Here is a 16185-nt window from a genome sequence, read left to right as displayed (position 1 = left end):
AAGGCAATACACCAGACAATTACATCCACGCTCTTTGGTTCTGTCCACCAGTGCAAAAGTTTTGGCGCGAGATATGTGAAGACTTATCAAAGTGTCTGAAATGTAACATTCCAACTTCCCCCTTAGATAATGTCACTTCAGAAAAGAATATAGCCCATATGATCTTCACTGCCCTATGCATAGCCAAGAAAACAGTCCTCATGAACTGGAAAAATAAAAATAATCTTAATTCTAACCAATATAGAAATTATCTATTAGATTACATTAGTCTTGACACAGCCTCTGCCACCACATTAGATCAATTGCTCTGGGCCCCTTTTATCAGCTCCATCACCTAGTGGGGGTGGGGGGTCATAGTTTGGTCCCGCCTTCACTGTTGTGATTGGTGAGGGGGTAGGGACAGGCTTAGGGCGTCGGGGGGTTCCCCGGAGGCATCTTCCTTGGGGGGCTCAACCCGGGGTAGCGGTCACGTGCGGTTGAGGGCTCTGTTGGCTCTCAGGTGACTGTTTCCTCGCGGCTGCGTGCAGCGGGGCTAGGGGAGGGTCTGTGCTGACGGACGCGGGTTACTGACCTGGCAACCTGGCTGCCCCTGGGTGGGTCCGGGATGGGCGTGAGGTTCTGGGGGCGCTCCGTCTCTGGGCTGGGGCCCGGGCCAGGCCTCGGGGGCTCGGGTCCTGGTTGGTGTGCTGCTGGGGTTGTGGGCGGGTGGGTGCATGGGGGCCCGGCCCTGGAGCAGGGTGCCGCCGGTGCATCGAGCCGCCTGGGGGGCTCTTCAACTGGTGGGGGGGATGGTCACATCTTGCAGGAGCTTTCTTCTCTCAGGAACTCTCTGCAGGAGGGGGAGATACAGGAGAGGTGGAGGAAGATCTCAGCCTGGGCGTTTACCGTCTTATGTAGTCTGGAAGATGTGTGGTTGGTGGGGTGGGTGCAGTTTTCTCTGTGGTGGGGTTGGGTGGACTGTCCAGGGCTCTGTGGAGCCGGGGGGCGCTACTGCACTGGGCCCCGGTCTGATGGGCCTGGGCCCCCCTTCCCTGGCGGGTCGCGGAGGGTGGGAGTGCCTACTGGGGTCAGCGGGGGAGCTGGCCCCAGGGAGGGGTTACCACCCACACATGCAGGGCCTTGGAGTGGGGGTATGTCACCAGGGTGCAGAGGAGGCTACCCCCCCCCCCCCCCCCTGTCCCCTTCTGGCTGCCTCTGCCTCAATTTTATCCCACAACTTAGACATTCACATTATTCACACTCTCATTACACATACATATAGGATCTTGGGGGTGGGCACAATCACGGAGTCCAAATCACCATCAGGGTGTACAACCTCACCCCTGACGTCGTTGCCCACCTCTCAATTTTAAATACACTTAGTCATTGAGGGTTAGCAGGAGGGACTATGCGCTTACCTGCTGCTCCTTGGCAGGTAGCTCCATGCCCTCCTGGGTTTTAATTGCACCTTAGAACACATATGCATCAACACTACAATGAGCGGGTGGAGGGAGGTTTGGAGTCTTCTCCCACCCCCATTCTCTGCGGCCTGCTGGAGCGGGAGGGCTAGTAGGAGGAGTTGGCCGTCCGACTGCGGTCTGGGGTGTGGGGCCTCCCTGCTGCTGCGGAGTCGGGGTGGTCTGCCTCTCCCCACCGCAGGGAAAAGGGTAACACCACCTGGGTCTGGGTGCAATTCCCCCCTCCAGGGGCAAGGGTACCTAGACCCGGTTTGTAGAGTACGCTTGGGGAGTGTGATTGTGTTTACAGCGTCTCTTTATGTCTGTCTCCACGTTGGTTGAGTGTGGAGTGAGTGCATATGAGAGCATGAGGGTGGGAATGGATGTTTGTGTCTGTGTGTGCCTGTATGTCTGTGTCTATATGTCAGGTTGGGTATCAGACGCCACCTCTCTGGGGACACCTCAGGCCCTCCAAGGTTTGGAGGCCTATCTCCACCCACCACCACTTCCCCTGCCGGTGGCGGACTCCCTCAGGTGTCGGTGTGTTGGTGGTTCTTTGTGTCTGGGGGTGGGCGTCCGGGTACACACCGGCTCACTCCTTGGCGGCCGCTTATCGGGGCCTGGGGCCTGGGGCTCGCTCGGGCCCCTTTGGAGGTGGGGTGCCCCCGGCCTCTCGGCCTAGGGCTCGGTCACTCAGGCGCAGCTGGGGGCCGGCGGAGCTCACGGGCGCGTCACTGCAACTCCCCCTGACTTCTGCTCCGCGGCTGCTGGGCGAGCCCTCATCTGGGACTCTCCTCAGCTCTTACTGGGACAGTGGCGCGGCTGCCCCTCTGTTGGTCTTCCATGGTCTCTTGTGTTCTGGGGGCCTCTGGATGTCTGGAGTTTTGATCTCCTCCATACCCGCTTCACACCCTGGAGGACGGGGCTGTGGCCCCCCCACACTCCCTAGCAGATCATTACATGGAGAAACCTTTGGAATGCAAGCATGCTGATCCACACAGGTATGCACACATGGGTATTCACAGACGCGGACTAAAGCTTTCTTGGCTGCTGCCTCAAAGCACACTGTGCGCTGTCTATCTTGCGTGCTGCACAATATCGTTTATTACTTAGTAAATACTGATATCTATGACTAGCTAGTTTATTGTGATGGTGCTTTGTTTTCTCTATTATTATGTTGCTCTTTGTTGTTTGCTGTCTCCTCTGTTTGTTTTTGTTTGTTTGTTTGTTTGTTTGTTTGTTTTTCTCCATACAGGTGACCCAGGAGTTTTTTTTTTTTTCTCTCTCTTCCCCCCCCTTCTCACCGTCTCTTCTCCCCTTTGGTTTTCTTTCTTTCTCTCCCCCTCTCTCTCTCATTCATTCCCCCTGTCCTATTTATTAAAAAAAAAAAAAAATGACAAAGGATGAACTGAAGCTCTGCCATCACGTAATGTCGCATACTGCTGTTTCTGATGTCATTTAGGAAAAAAAAAACAAAAAAAAAAAAACAAGAAACATCAGCAGCAAGAAGTGTGTTTTTCTCTGTGAAGACAAACGAAGTGTAAATTTGTGTGTTGGTGAGCTCACAATCAGTGATTGTGCTTCTCTTTTCTTTCCAAGGCCTCAGAAATGCTCACTCTCTTTGTACATCACTTATTGTCAGCAACAGAGCTCATTCTGCTTTGTGGACATAAACACATCTGTCATCACTTCCTCTTTGTTTTTCATGCAGCATTTTATCAAACTGAAAAACAAAAAGACAATAAATCGAATGTCTGTCAGAAATTTCAGCAGATTCTTCACCAGGACACTTTGTGATAGTTTTCATATTTCATACAAACTAAAGTGATACACAACATATGCAGTGCCATACACACATATTTACATATTTCATGTGTTTGATAACCAAGCTGGTACCAACATCCTGCACCATGTTCTTGTTCAACATTGGAAAAACACAAGACTACTTTCAAATCAGGATTGAAGCCTTTGCTGTTTATTAGATAAGCCATATGCATTATGATCCCTCAAAACAATCATATTCTGGTTATAACTGCATTTAAAACTATTGAGCCAATATTTTCAGCTTATATGGCTGAAACATTTTCAAATTATTAGCTTCCAACAATGAGTGAAACAGTAAGAGCATGTGGAGACTTTGGAAAAATCCCATTAAGAAAGAGAAATCAAACATTTGGATTCATTTTAAGGAGCTCAGGCTTGATGAAAATGCAGAGGAGCTGGTTGTAAACGGAGCTTCAGGCCTGAAGATGAAGAAATTTACAAGGAATCAGTCACATCATCAATCAATAGTTTAAAACATCAACTGAATCCATGAATCTGAAAACGTGTTTCTGAGTGAAAGAGACAGACATGTACAGACTGAACTATCTGTTCAACAGTCAGTGTTTCTCTAACAGGAGGACACTCTTTACACTCAACTCAGCACAGACACACTGAGGCACCCATAAAGACTTTTAATCCAGGATAAAGAGGTTCAGTGAATGTGGTGTTGATTGTGTGGAGATGGATCAGAGTGTCAGAGGAGACTCTGTAGAAGGACAGAGTGCCAGCAGGAAAGTCCACGTACACTGCTACTCTGTTAGAGACGGAGGAGGAGGTGGTGGTGGATACGAATTTGGTATCGTGACAAACATAAATAGGACCAGCACCAGAGCAATACAACCTCCAGGAATGATCATTCTCTCCAAAATAACAGTCATTGCTGACTCCTTTCCTTCTTATGCTTCTGTAACTCACTGTTATCCAAACCTCTCCTTTCCACTCGACCTCCCAGTAACCGCGATCAGTCAGACCATCTCTACACAGCAGCTGATGAACATCAAATCTGTGTGGGTGATCAGGATACGACTGAACCTCATGCACATGTGTCACCTTCCTGTTGTTGTCAGACAGTTTGAGGTTTCTGTGTACTGTGTTTGTGTCAATTGTGGGTTGACAGGAATCTGGTGGAGAGAACAAACACAATCCAGCTGCAGTTATTGATCCATCATCTGATTGACACTTTGATGCCTCCTGACATCAGAGATGTGAATGAGTGATGTGACAGTTTGAAGATGGTTGAATGTGTGCTGCTTTGTTTTCATGGATCACATTAAAAACACACTTACACTTCCTCAGACCTGGTCTCAACCACTGGACTCCAGCAGGCTCCACCCTGAAAGGAGGAGGGGGGTCAGACCAGCACAGTCTCTTTCAGCATGCACACATGGACATTACATCGCTGTCATACACATAATGTTAGACACTGATAATGGAACAGTCCAACAGTTTCACAAATACACTTCAGTCCCAACAGGTTCTCCCTCCCAAAGCATAACATTTTATTCTAGGTGAAAAATTGTCAATATGTTAGGCTTCCGGGCACCCAACACGTCCCCATGTTAGGAGATTGGAAAAATGAGGAAACATGAGAGCTGTTTGGAATTAATCTACGGATAAGGTATTGGTAAATACCGGAATTGATGGCTGCAGCCAAGTCTCTGTGAATAGTACAATGCTGCTGTCCTGTACATACTTGTTGACTGCAGTTTGTAATCTCAGTTTGTCATTTTTGTTGGTTATGGACCTGACGTTGAAGAGGAAGATACTCGGAAACGGTGGCTTAAATGGTTGTTTCTTTAGCTTTGCTAGTGCAGCCACGCTTTTGCCTCCTTTGTTTATGTTTCCTCATTGGCTTACCGCTGGGAAGAACCAACCATGGAGACCCTGGAGTTCTTAGTATGTCCTCCGGAATGCCATGGAAGTGGTGATAGTCCGACATAATGTTCCTTGCACAGTGTAAACTCAAAAGGTCGACTGTAAGTGGACTCCACTTGATGTATAGTAATAGAAAACGCATACACCCACACATATACACATGGAAAAAGTAAAAAACAAAGCACCGAATGTGAGGAGCAGTGAGCCGCTGCGTCTGTGTGTGTCAGCATCTTTAAATTTTCTGTTAAGTAGACTGAACTCAGTTTTTATCAACTTGTTATTAGAACTCAGTTTAAGTAGGTTACCAGTACTTTTCATCCAAAAAGTCGATCAACCCAGTTTATTTGAGTTGTCTTAAATTAGAAAAACTAAGTAAGATGGAAATTTTGCTTCTCAGTGCGGAAGGACAAAACAATATGGTTTGAAAATTCCATGTCACTGCTTTCCTCCTCTCTGGCATAGATCAGTCCGCATGTTCATGGTGCACAGGGTTTTTTTTCTGAAATATGATGAGCAAACCTGGAAAAGCTTCACCCTTATGAACCTTTATAACGTTACATATTGTTAAACCCCGTATTTCTTTTAAGGCTTTTTTTTGTTGCCTTTGAACATCTCTTAATGTCAAATCTAGCCTTTCTTTAACAACATAAGCAAACTGCTTTTATATTTAATGAACATTTCTGTTTAATTACATGTTAAATAACAGTAATAATAATAATATCAATAGTATTTTTTTATTAAAACAATGTGTTTAGATACATGTTTGGTTGTGAAAGCGCAAAGCGATAAACTAGATTAGTGGCCTGTTAAATAGTTAAAATCTAGGTTGGCCTTAAAGTTGAAAATAAAGTAATTTAGCCTGTCCTTCTAAAGAATTCAGTTAAATCCCACAGTTGAATCATACGAAACATTTTAAGGTTGCCTATGTTACATATAAACACTGCCATATGTTTCATCTGGTTATTGTGCTTATAGAAGTTAGCTTTTAACAAGCATGTAATGAATACATTTAAATTAGGTGGTCTTTTTTTAAAACTCATATCTCTTTAGGCCTAAACTGGCAGTGCCAATACCACACATTCAGACACAGTAATAGATGGTGTTATTTGTACTATACAGGGAGTTCGGAATTATTAGGCAAATGAGTATTTTGTCCACATCATCCTCTTCATGCATGTTGTCTTACTCCAAGCTGTATAGGCTCGAAAGCCTACTACCAATTAAGCATATTAGGTGATGTGCATCTCTGTAATGAGAAGGGGTGTGGTCTAATGACATCAACACCCTATATCAGGTGTGCATAATTATTAGGCAACGTCCTTTCCTTTGGCAAAATGGGTCAAAAGAAGGACTTGACAGGCTCAGAAAAGTCAAAAATAGTGAGATATCTTGCAGAGGGATGCAGCAGTCTCAAAATTGCAAAGCTTCTGAAGCGTGATCATCGAACAATCAAGCGTTTGATTCAAAATAGTCAACAGGGTGGCAAGAAGCATGTGGAAAAACCAAGGCGCAAAATAACTGCCCATGAACTGAGAAAAGTCAAGCGTGCAGCTGCCAAGATGCCACTTGCCACCAGTTTGGCCATATTTCAGAGCTGCAACATCACTGGAGTGCCCAAAAGCACAAGGTGTGCAATACTCAGGGACATGGCCAAGGTAAGAAAGGCTGAAAGACGACCACCACTGAACAAGACACACAAGCTGAAACGTCAAGACTGGGCCAAGAAATATCTCAAGACTGGTTTTTCTAAGGTTTTATGGACTGATGAAATGAGAGTGAGTCTTGATGGGCCAGATGGATGGGCCCGTGGCTGGATTGGTAAAGGGCAGAGAGCTCCAGTCCGACTCAGACGCCAGCAAGGTGGAGGTGGAGTACTGGTTTGGGCTGGTATCATCAAAGATGAGCTTGTGGGGCCTTTTCGGGTTGAGGATGGAGTCAAGCTCAACTCCCAGTCCTACTGCCAGTTTCTGGAAGACACCTTCTTCAAGCAGTGGTACAGGAAGAAGTCTGCATCCTTCAAGAAAAACATGATTTTCATGCAGGACAATGCTCCATCACACGCGTCCAAGTACTCCACAGCATGGCTGGCAAGAAAGGGTATAAAAGAAGAAAAACTAATGACATGGCCTCCTTGTTCACCTGATCTGAACCCCATTGAGAACCTGTGGTCCATCATCAAATGTGAGATTTACAAGGAGAGAAAACAGTACACCTCTCTGAACAGTGTCTGGGAGGCTGTGGTTGCTGCTGCACGCAATGTTGATGGTGAACAGATCAAAACACTGACAGAATCCATGGATGGCAGGCTTTTGAGTGTCCTTGCAAAGAAAGGTGGTTATATTGGGCGCTGACTTGTTTTTGTTTTGTTTTTGAATGTTAGAAATGTATATTTGTGAATGTGGAGATGTTATATTGGTTTCACTGGTAAAAATAAATAATTGAAATGGGTATATATTTGGTTTTTGTTAAGTTGCCTAATAATTATGCACAGTAATAGTCACCTGCGCACACAGATATCCCCCTAAAATAGCTAAAACTGAAAACAAACTACAAACGACTTCCAAAAACATTCAGCTTTGATATTAATGAGTTTTTTGGGTTCATTGAGAACATGGTTGTTGTTCAATAATAAAATTATTCTTCAAAAATACAACTTGCCTAATAATTCTGCACTCCCTGTTGGTGCTAGTCTAATTTGCTAGTATGAGGTCTACATTGACCTTGTGTGTTGTAAGTTATAACGACTGACACAGTCATTAAGGATCAAAACAGCTTCCCGTCTTCTGTTATTAGACTTGAGATATGACTGCTGTCTGCTGTTTTTGATGACTCCAGTAAATTGTACAGACATGCTGTGTAAGTGAATACAAACAACTGCAGTTTGGTCTGCATTTTTTGAAAGACCAATGTACTGCATTATTTTAAGGAAATGGACAATTACTGTGTAATACATTACTGACCACAACATAATAATAATTTATTGTTGTTTTTCTCTTATCATCATTTTAATCCCCACGTTTTCCTCTGCTCAAATGCGTTAATTGTGGACTGAACATCAATGAGTACCCTCACATTGACTACACGCAGCCACATTTAAACCTCTCATATTTTCTTTACCAGCTCTGTTTTGTCAGATTTTTGTGTTTAAGTATCTTTCCATTTTCATGGGATTTCGTACTCTACTTTGTATGCTGTATTTCTCAAAACAAAGTTTAAAAAGAGGCAAAAGCACAGAAATTGATTATTTGTCCCAAACAGACTTGAGGCTGTAATTGCTGCCAAAGTGGTTTCAACAAATTATTGAGCCACAGCTGTAAATAATTATAGTTAAATAATTAAATATAGATAGAAGTTTGTTGTGTGTTTGTTTATGTCACATCTGCATGAAACAAACACAAATTAAAAAATTTAATTATTTAAAGAAAATGTTTTCAACTCTTCCTCCTCTATCAGATACTATTCCCATACCTGAGAGTGTCCAGTCTCCAGCGTGGATCCTTCAGTTGAGACGAAAGGAGCTCCACTCCTGAGGTGCCTGGATGATTGTAGCTCAGGTCCAGCTCTCTCAGATGGGAGGGGTTGGAGTTCAGAGCTGAAGCCAGAGAAGTACAGCCTTCCTCTGTAATCAGACAGCCTGATAGACTGTAGACAGACAAAAGTAAACAAACAAAAAAAGAAAAAAACAATCCATCTGTGAATACTGCACGTAAGGATTGTTTTATTTGTTTTTCTTATCTCCAAATACAGGGCCATCTATCCATTTGACTAGATAAGACTTGTTATGTAGTCAGATTATCAAGGGGGTGGCTATAGCTCAGGAGGTATAGCAGGTCATCTGCTGATTGGAAGGTTGGTGGTTCGGTCCCTGGCTCCCCCAGTCTGCATGCCAAATATCCTTCGGCAAGATACTAACCCCCATTTGCATCCATCAGAGTATGAATTTTAGTTGGAAAACAGTGCTTGGGTGAATGTGGGATGCTGTATAAAGCGCTATATAAAAGTTAGTCCATTTAACACTATTGTTTCAAGTTTAATTATCTAATTCTACTTTTTGGAAACACTAAGAACCACAATTTTAACCTGCAAAAGTAAATGTGGTATTATTGTTTCTTTATGGCCTGATCATTCGGGAAATCATGAGAAAAGGATTTTTATAAACTCTGAATTTAAAAGGAAACTGCAGGTTTACGCAGCCACTCAGGGGCTCACTCAGTGAGCTAAACTTCCTGGCAGCCTACAGGTGTCTCGTTCACGAGTTCACTCTTGCTGTTCCTCTGTCCAAGGACGGTGCGGAGTGGCTGCTTGGCTCTCAGCACGGACCTTCGGGTCACATCCCTTGCTCAACCTGCTGTTGCAGGCTGTGTCCCCTGGTGTGTTGCCCGTGGTTCGCCGGTTAACGAGCCAGTCCGAACTCACTGTGTCTGAAACCTCAGCCAGCGGGTGACAGTTCTCCATCCTCCACCATCCTCTCCCTATCTAGTGTATTGCCCGCGTGTCATGGGTTTGCGCGGCCAGCCGGGGTCCCAGTCAGTGGTGAGCTACACTTCTGCTCCTGATGTCCCAGCTTCGGGCCCTGGGGATCAGCTGGAGGCCTTTGAGGACCCAGTGGCTGCTCTCAGGGCTTTCCCTCCCTCTGCCCCCTGACTTTCAGCCACCTCCTGTGTCTGCAGACAGTGTGGGGCAGTTTCTCTGCTCTCGGGATGGGCCTTTGGGTCGCATCCCGCAGGCTTTTCCCTGACGTTCCGATCAAACTATCACCGGTGTCACGTTTGCACAGCTGTTTTAACTAAGCCCGGGAAGAGTGTGGCTACATCTGCAGCCTGTTCGCAGCTCAGACACAAGCATGCAACACTCATGTTGTGTGATTGTGTATGTGACAAATAAAGTTTGTTATAAGGCACAACTTGTTGTTGTGCCTTATGATCCGGTGCACCTTATTTATGAAAACAGACCCATTCAGTGACAGTGTGCCTTATAGTCCAGAAAATGGGGTAATAGAAGCTATTATGGGAGAAGTACGATCTCTTTTTCAATGCCTCTGTCTCTGTAATCTCACTGCAGCATTTTGGAGCAACTGAAAACTTCTGTGGGAGCATTTAGAAGATAATGATTACAGTCAAAGTCAAACCTCAAAGTAACAAATGCTCAAACTGTTTTTTCAGCATCACCCTGAGAAAAAAATCTTTTCAATTTTAGCATGAATATTTTCAGAACAGTGAAGTACCTTTAGTGTTGAAGAGACAGATGAATAACTAAACATTTGACACTGAGCAGGAAAGTGGTGGTGACACAGCTGGAGAACCACAGACCATACTGCTACTGACATACTACGAGTTTAATTTGCTGGTGGTTCAAATGAAAGTGTGCTTTCAAAAGCAGATGTAGATCACAGTATAAAATAAGTCAATATGTAAAAGTTTGCAATTATTGCACTGAAAGGTTTAAGCAAAAAACACCACATTGTGTTGTAACAGGAAGTAATACATTAACACAATGAAAGCAAAGATTACAGCACATATGTTATTAAATCTTGCTATTAAAAATTGCTTTGCGGCCCCAATTTATCTGAGGCAAAAACATATAGATTCTCAAGGTGGGACACAAAGGTTGAAAGGAGTAACCAATTGATACGCATAGATTCCTATATAAAGACACAGAGGTCATCGGTTATGGTTAATGGCTATGTATCGGAAATTGATAAACCGGACTAAATTCTGCAAAAGACAAAAGAGCACTTTATCTGTTTCAACTTCATTGCCACAGGATCAGATATAGAAAATGTTTCCTTTATTATATTTAGTGCCTTATATTGTGTAATTTTTTACCTTTCAGAGCAATTTGTTTGTGTTATTGAATGTTTTTTTTATTTATTTTATCCATTTTTACAATTGATAGGTGCTGTTGATTTCTTTTTTCACTGCCCTAAGGTTTTGTCAATACACAGGTTATGCTTTTATTTCTTGTGTTAAAAACATTAAGTTTACAGTAATGAAATGTTCTGTTATACAAGCATGTTATACACACAGGTTCATAGTCCATGATTTAAAAAAAATGATGTGAAGATGAATAAATAAAATTTGTAAATCAGAGGCTAAGAGTCTTGGTCGTTGTGTCGTTGGGCAAGACACTTCACCCGTTGCCTACTGGTGGTGGTCAGAGGGCCCGGTGGCGCCAGTGTCCGGCAGCCTCGCCTCTGTCAGTGCGCCCCAGGGCAGCTGTGGCTACAATGTAGCTTGCCATCACCAGTGTGTTAATGTGTGTGTGAATGGGTGAATGACTGAATGTGTAAAGCGCTTTGGGGGCCTTAGGGACTGAGTAAAGCGCTATACAAATACAGGCCATTTACCATTTACCAATTAATATAAATATGAATAATAGGTCAATTTAACAATGTTTTTCTTTGATCAATAATATAATCCAGATTATAAACATAAATTAATGAAAAAAGCTTTAATTCTTACCTGAGAGTTTTCAGTGAACAGCTTGGACTCTTCAATCCAGCAGATAGAAGCTTTACTCCTGAGTCACGCAGGTCATTGTTACTCAGGTCTAGTTCTCCCAAACTAGAAGACAGGGAGCTGAGAACGGAGCACAGAGCTTCACAGCTTCTGTCTGTGAGGTTACAGCCAGACAGTCTGAAATTATATTTGTGATCAAATTAAATAACTTATTTTCAACTTGGAAAAAAGAAAGAAAACAGAACTTGCTTCAAAATATCACAGTTACACCACTGTATCTGTTAAGCAAGTGGAGATCTAGTACTTTTAGTGATTACAGATCAATACCCACTGACACAGGCATCTATACTTTCCTAATTAGAGTAGGAGTGATTGCTGTTGCTAGATACAGTTCAAAATAATCCTTAATTATCACATACTGAACCTTGATGAACACACCATTCATCCTCTGTTAAAAAAGAAGTTGCCTTAGCTCTTTCCAGGAATTTTTTTCTTTTATTTATATTAGTTTTTGAAGAGTTAAAGAAAAACTCTGGGTCCACTTTGATAAAGGTTAAATACACAAATGTTTTAGACATGCTAAGACTTTCTGTTGCTATAAACCGTACTTGCATAAACATTTCAATGTGTATATATAGATGCATACATACAGAGCTTTGTTGGAGACTTTGACCACTGGCAGCAGTCTCAGAAGAGCCTCCTCTGAAGCGTATTTCTTCAGGTCAAACACATCCAGATCTTTTTCTGATGACAGTAAGATGAAGACCAGAGCTGACCACTGAGCAGGAGAAAGTTTATTTTGGGAAAGTCTTCCTAATCTCAGCGACTGTTGGATCTCTTCCACTAGAGAACAATCACTCAGTTCATTCAAACAGTGGAACAGATTGATGCTTTTCTCGGCAGACAGATTCTCACTGAGCTTCTTCTTGATGTACTGAACTGTTTCCTGTTTGTTACTTTGTGTCTCTGTCAGAAGGCCTCGTAGGAGAGTCTGATTGGTCTGCAATGAAAGACCCAGGAGGAAGCGGAGGAACAAGTCCAGGTGTCCATTTGGACTCTGCAAGGCCTTGTCCACAGCACTCTGGTAGAAGTGTCTCCCTGCAGATTCTTCTCTTCTTTCAGACATCTGGGATGTAATTACTTGTTCTACCAGCAGATTGACTCCAGAGTTGATGATGGTCAGATGGACATGAAGAGCAGCCAGAAACTCCTGAACACTCAGATGGATGAAGCAGAACACCTTGTCCTGGTACAGTCCTCTCACCTCTTTAAAGATTTGTGTGAACACTCCTGAGTACACAGAGGCTGCTCTGATATCGATGCCACACTCTATCAGGTCTGATTCATAGAAAATCAGGTTTCCTTTCTGCAGCTGATCAAACGCCAGTTTTCCCAGAGACTCAATCATCTTCCTGCTCTCTGGACTCCAGGGTGGATCTGTCTCAGCTCCTCGATCATACTTGACCTTCTTCACTTTGGCTTGAACCACCAGGAAGTGGATGTACATCTCAGTCAGGGTCTTGGGCAGCTGCCCTCCCTCTCTGGTTTTCAGCACATCCTCCACAACTGTAGCAGTGATCCAGCAGAAGACTGGGATGTGGCACATGATGTGAAGGCTTCGTGAGGTCTTAATGTGGGAGATGATGGTGCTGATCTGCTTCTTATCTGTGAATCTCTTCCTGAAGTACTCCACCTTCTGTGGGTCAGTGAACCCTCTGACCTCTGTTACCCTGCCAAGACATTCATGAGGGATCTGATTGGCTGCTGCAGGTCGTGTGGTTATCCAGAGACGAGCAGAGGGAAGCAGTTTCCCCCTGATGAGGTTTATCAGCAGCACATCCACTGAGGAGGGCTTTCTAGGGTCATTTAGGATTGTAGTTTTTTGGAAGTCCAGAGGAGGTCGACACTCATCCAGACCATCAAAGATGAACACAACCTGGAAGTTTTCAAAGCTGCAGATTCCTGCTTCTTCGGTTTTAGTAAAGAAGTGATGAACAAGTTCCACCAAGCTGAACTTTTTCTCTTTCAGCACATTCAGCTCTCTGAAAGTGAATGGAAATATGAACTGGATGTGCTGGTTGGCTTTGTCTTCTGCCCAGTCGAGGGTGTATTTCTGTGTTAAGACAGTTTTCCCTATGCCAGCCACTCCCTTTGTCAGCACTGTTCTGATTGGTTTATTTCTTTCACGTGAGTCTTTAAAGATGTCTTCTTGTCTGATTATTGCTTCTAGAGTGTCTGGTTTACTGGATGTTGCTTCAATCTGTCTGACCTCATGTTCATCGCTGAAATCTACAGTCCGTCCCTCTGTGATGTAGAGCTCTGTGTAGATCTGATTCAGAAGGGTTTGGTCTCCTGCTTTAGCGATCCCCTCAAACACCCATTGGAACTTCTTCTTCATGTTAGATTTAAATTCATGTTGATGCCACTGGAAGTTCCGAGTGCAGGTTCCTGAGTGACACACACAAAATCAATGATTCATCACATATGTTGAATGTATTTTTTTCTATTACTTGAAATATTGTTCAATGTTTTAGCATGTTTTTTTAGAATGTATTTTTATTTAGAGAAAAATTCTCACCTCTCAGCAAACACTCAGCGAACTTATTCTGCTTCATTCTCTTCAGGAAGTCCACTGTAATCATCACAAAAGCTTCTCTGCTGCTCGTACTGTGTTCTTCATCCACACTCTGTAAGTCATCCTCACATTGACTCTTAAAACATTGTAGGTCATCTGGACTCAGACCTGTCTTGATGTTCTTCAGCTCGTTCTTCACAAAAGAGATTATTTGGTCCTCCAACGTCTGGAACAAAATATTTTATGAAATACCCCAAAACTGTTTCTAGGAATCAGTTTAATTAGGCTCAACATACACAAAACCTCAATGAAATTCAAACCCTTGTTCTCTAAAAGAAGAGGGGCAAGGCAAAATCCACAGTTTCTGAGAATATTTTCCATATATCTATCCCTTTATATTGCTCTTAAATTTTAATGTTGTCACAAAGTTATGTCTCATGTTGTTCTTAAGAACACGTCTCTCTACATCTGCAGCTAATTCTGGATATTATGGAGCCTTTATCCAATCTGGTGAAGCCAGAAATTTTCCACCTCAGTGTTACTGCGCCGTGCAGTGTAATAACTTTATGCCCTTTTCAGTAGTATAATTTTTATGATCCCACAGCATGTGGCAGATAATCCATATAGTACATTGAATGACCATACATTGTTATTCGGAGATGAGGAGATGTTTCTTTTGATAGAGCACTAAACTTTGAAATACTTATCAGTATTATTACTTGGTCATCATATTTCCAGCTACATAAAATCAATTATCATTCCCCGCAGATAACACTACTGCTATTCTTGTACAAGCTCTGGTTATATTCCATATGGATTATTATAATTTTATCCTGTCTAGATTACCACACAAATATCTCCATAGACTTCAGCTGGTGCAAAGTTCAGCTGCTTGTGTCATTAATCGAACCCATTACTACTGCTCTTCAACCACTTCACTGGTTTCCTGTGAAATATCACATTGATTTTAGATTCTGCTTCTTACTTCAAAATATCTCCATAAAGTCACACCTCCATATCTGATCTTCAGCACATCTCCACTCCTTCCCGTACTCTGACATCATCCTCCTCTGCTACTGTTATTTTCCCATCTGCTCAAATTACCCTCCAGTATTTTCAGCTGAGTGTGCACTGGAACTTTCTTTCACACCACTTTCACAACATTACACACATATTTTTAAACTTTCCTTTTCTGATTCATTTTATGCAGTATTCACTACAATACTACCCAATACTATGTAGTATTATGTAGTATGTTCTCTTTCAAGTGGTATTAGCCATACTGTGATTTTATTATTTAACTGCTTCTAAGGTATACTCAATTCTTGAAAGGCGCTTCTAAATAAAATGTTATTTTATTCCATTTATTTATTTTTTTGGCCTGCCCAGCTGCCAAAGTGTACCGTTTGCTTCCCCCCCCCCAAAATACTGAGGCATACTTGATATTTTCCACTGTTTTTGCAGTTTAGTGGAGGCACAAATCTGACCAAAACATTCTGTTCAAAGGAAAACTCACTCGACCTTCTGAGCCAGAACCCAGCATGAGTTCTATGAACAGAATAGATGTAAAAGTAATATTTGTATATGTACAGACCATAAATATGGAGTCCAGGTGCTGCTGGGCAGACTGACCACTGGGAACCTCTGAGCTTTCCTGGTCCACGCTGTGGATACATCATGAAGACTCAGAATAATACAACAAAACTAAAAAGAAAAACTCCCACTTGATAATGGCTATTAAAATATGAAAAAGTAAAGACTCAGTATCCTAAAAGAATTTGCAATAAAATTTTGACATTTTTTGTAGATATTACCGAGAACCTCAGCAGTCAAAGAGAGGAAGAAGAGTACCACTGATTCCAGTGTTTTTTGTATGTCTGGAATGTCACAGAAGACCACTTTCTTAAACAGAGCTGGCTGCTCTTTTCGCTATTTTCACTAATTCATCCAGCATGAATGGTGATCATTTCGTGTCGGATGGGCCATAATGTTTTTTTGGGGTTTTTTTTTTTTTGCC

At 42.9% G+C, this 16185-nt stretch overlaps 1 protein-coding gene and 1 long non-coding RNA gene across 5 annotated transcripts in view; one reads left to right on the top strand and one right to left on the bottom strand.

The window, feature by feature from the left end:
* Window positions 1-2837, top strand: part of LOC309714510 — a 35843-nt gene extending 33006 nt beyond the window's left edge. The window contains exon 2 of the long non-coding RNA XR_014278955.1: window positions 2386-2837. This is a non-coding gene — a long non-coding RNA (uncharacterized lncRNA). The remainder of the gene's footprint in view (window positions 1-2385) is intronic.
* A 95-nt stretch (window positions 2838-2932) lies between these two features.
* Window positions 2933-16185, bottom strand: part of LOC309714481 (protein NLRC3-like) — a 58594-nt gene continuing 45341 nt past the window's right edge. For 3 of the 4 annotated variants that reach the window (XM_082546983.1, XM_082546985.1, XM_082546984.1), the window contains exons 4-10: window positions 15763-15832; window positions 14172-14394; window positions 12244-14041; window positions 11597-11770; window positions 8604-8777; window positions 4547-4593; window positions 2933-4381 (exon numbers count right to left, since the gene is read on the bottom strand). In XM_082546983.1, the coding sequence (XP_082403109.1) occupies window positions 3858-4381; window positions 4547-4593; window positions 8604-8777; window positions 11597-11770; window positions 12244-14041; window positions 14172-14394; window positions 15763-15832 (3010 nt within the window). In that variant the 3' untranslated portion in view covers window positions 2933-3857. The remainder of the gene's footprint in view (window positions 4382-4546; window positions 4594-8603; window positions 8778-11596; window positions 11771-12243; window positions 14042-14171; window positions 14395-15762; window positions 15833-16185) is intronic. The other variant, XM_082546982.1, reaches the window with a different exon arrangement.

Source organism: Aulonocara stuartgranti, assembly GCF_965226115.1.
Source record: "Aulonocara stuartgranti genome assembly, chromosome: 9".
Classification (NCBI taxonomy): Eukaryota; Metazoa; Chordata; class Actinopteri; order Cichliformes; family Cichlidae; genus Aulonocara; species Aulonocara stuartgranti.
Note: the sequence above shows the minus strand (reverse complement) of the source record. Positions and strands in the feature narration are given on the sequence as shown.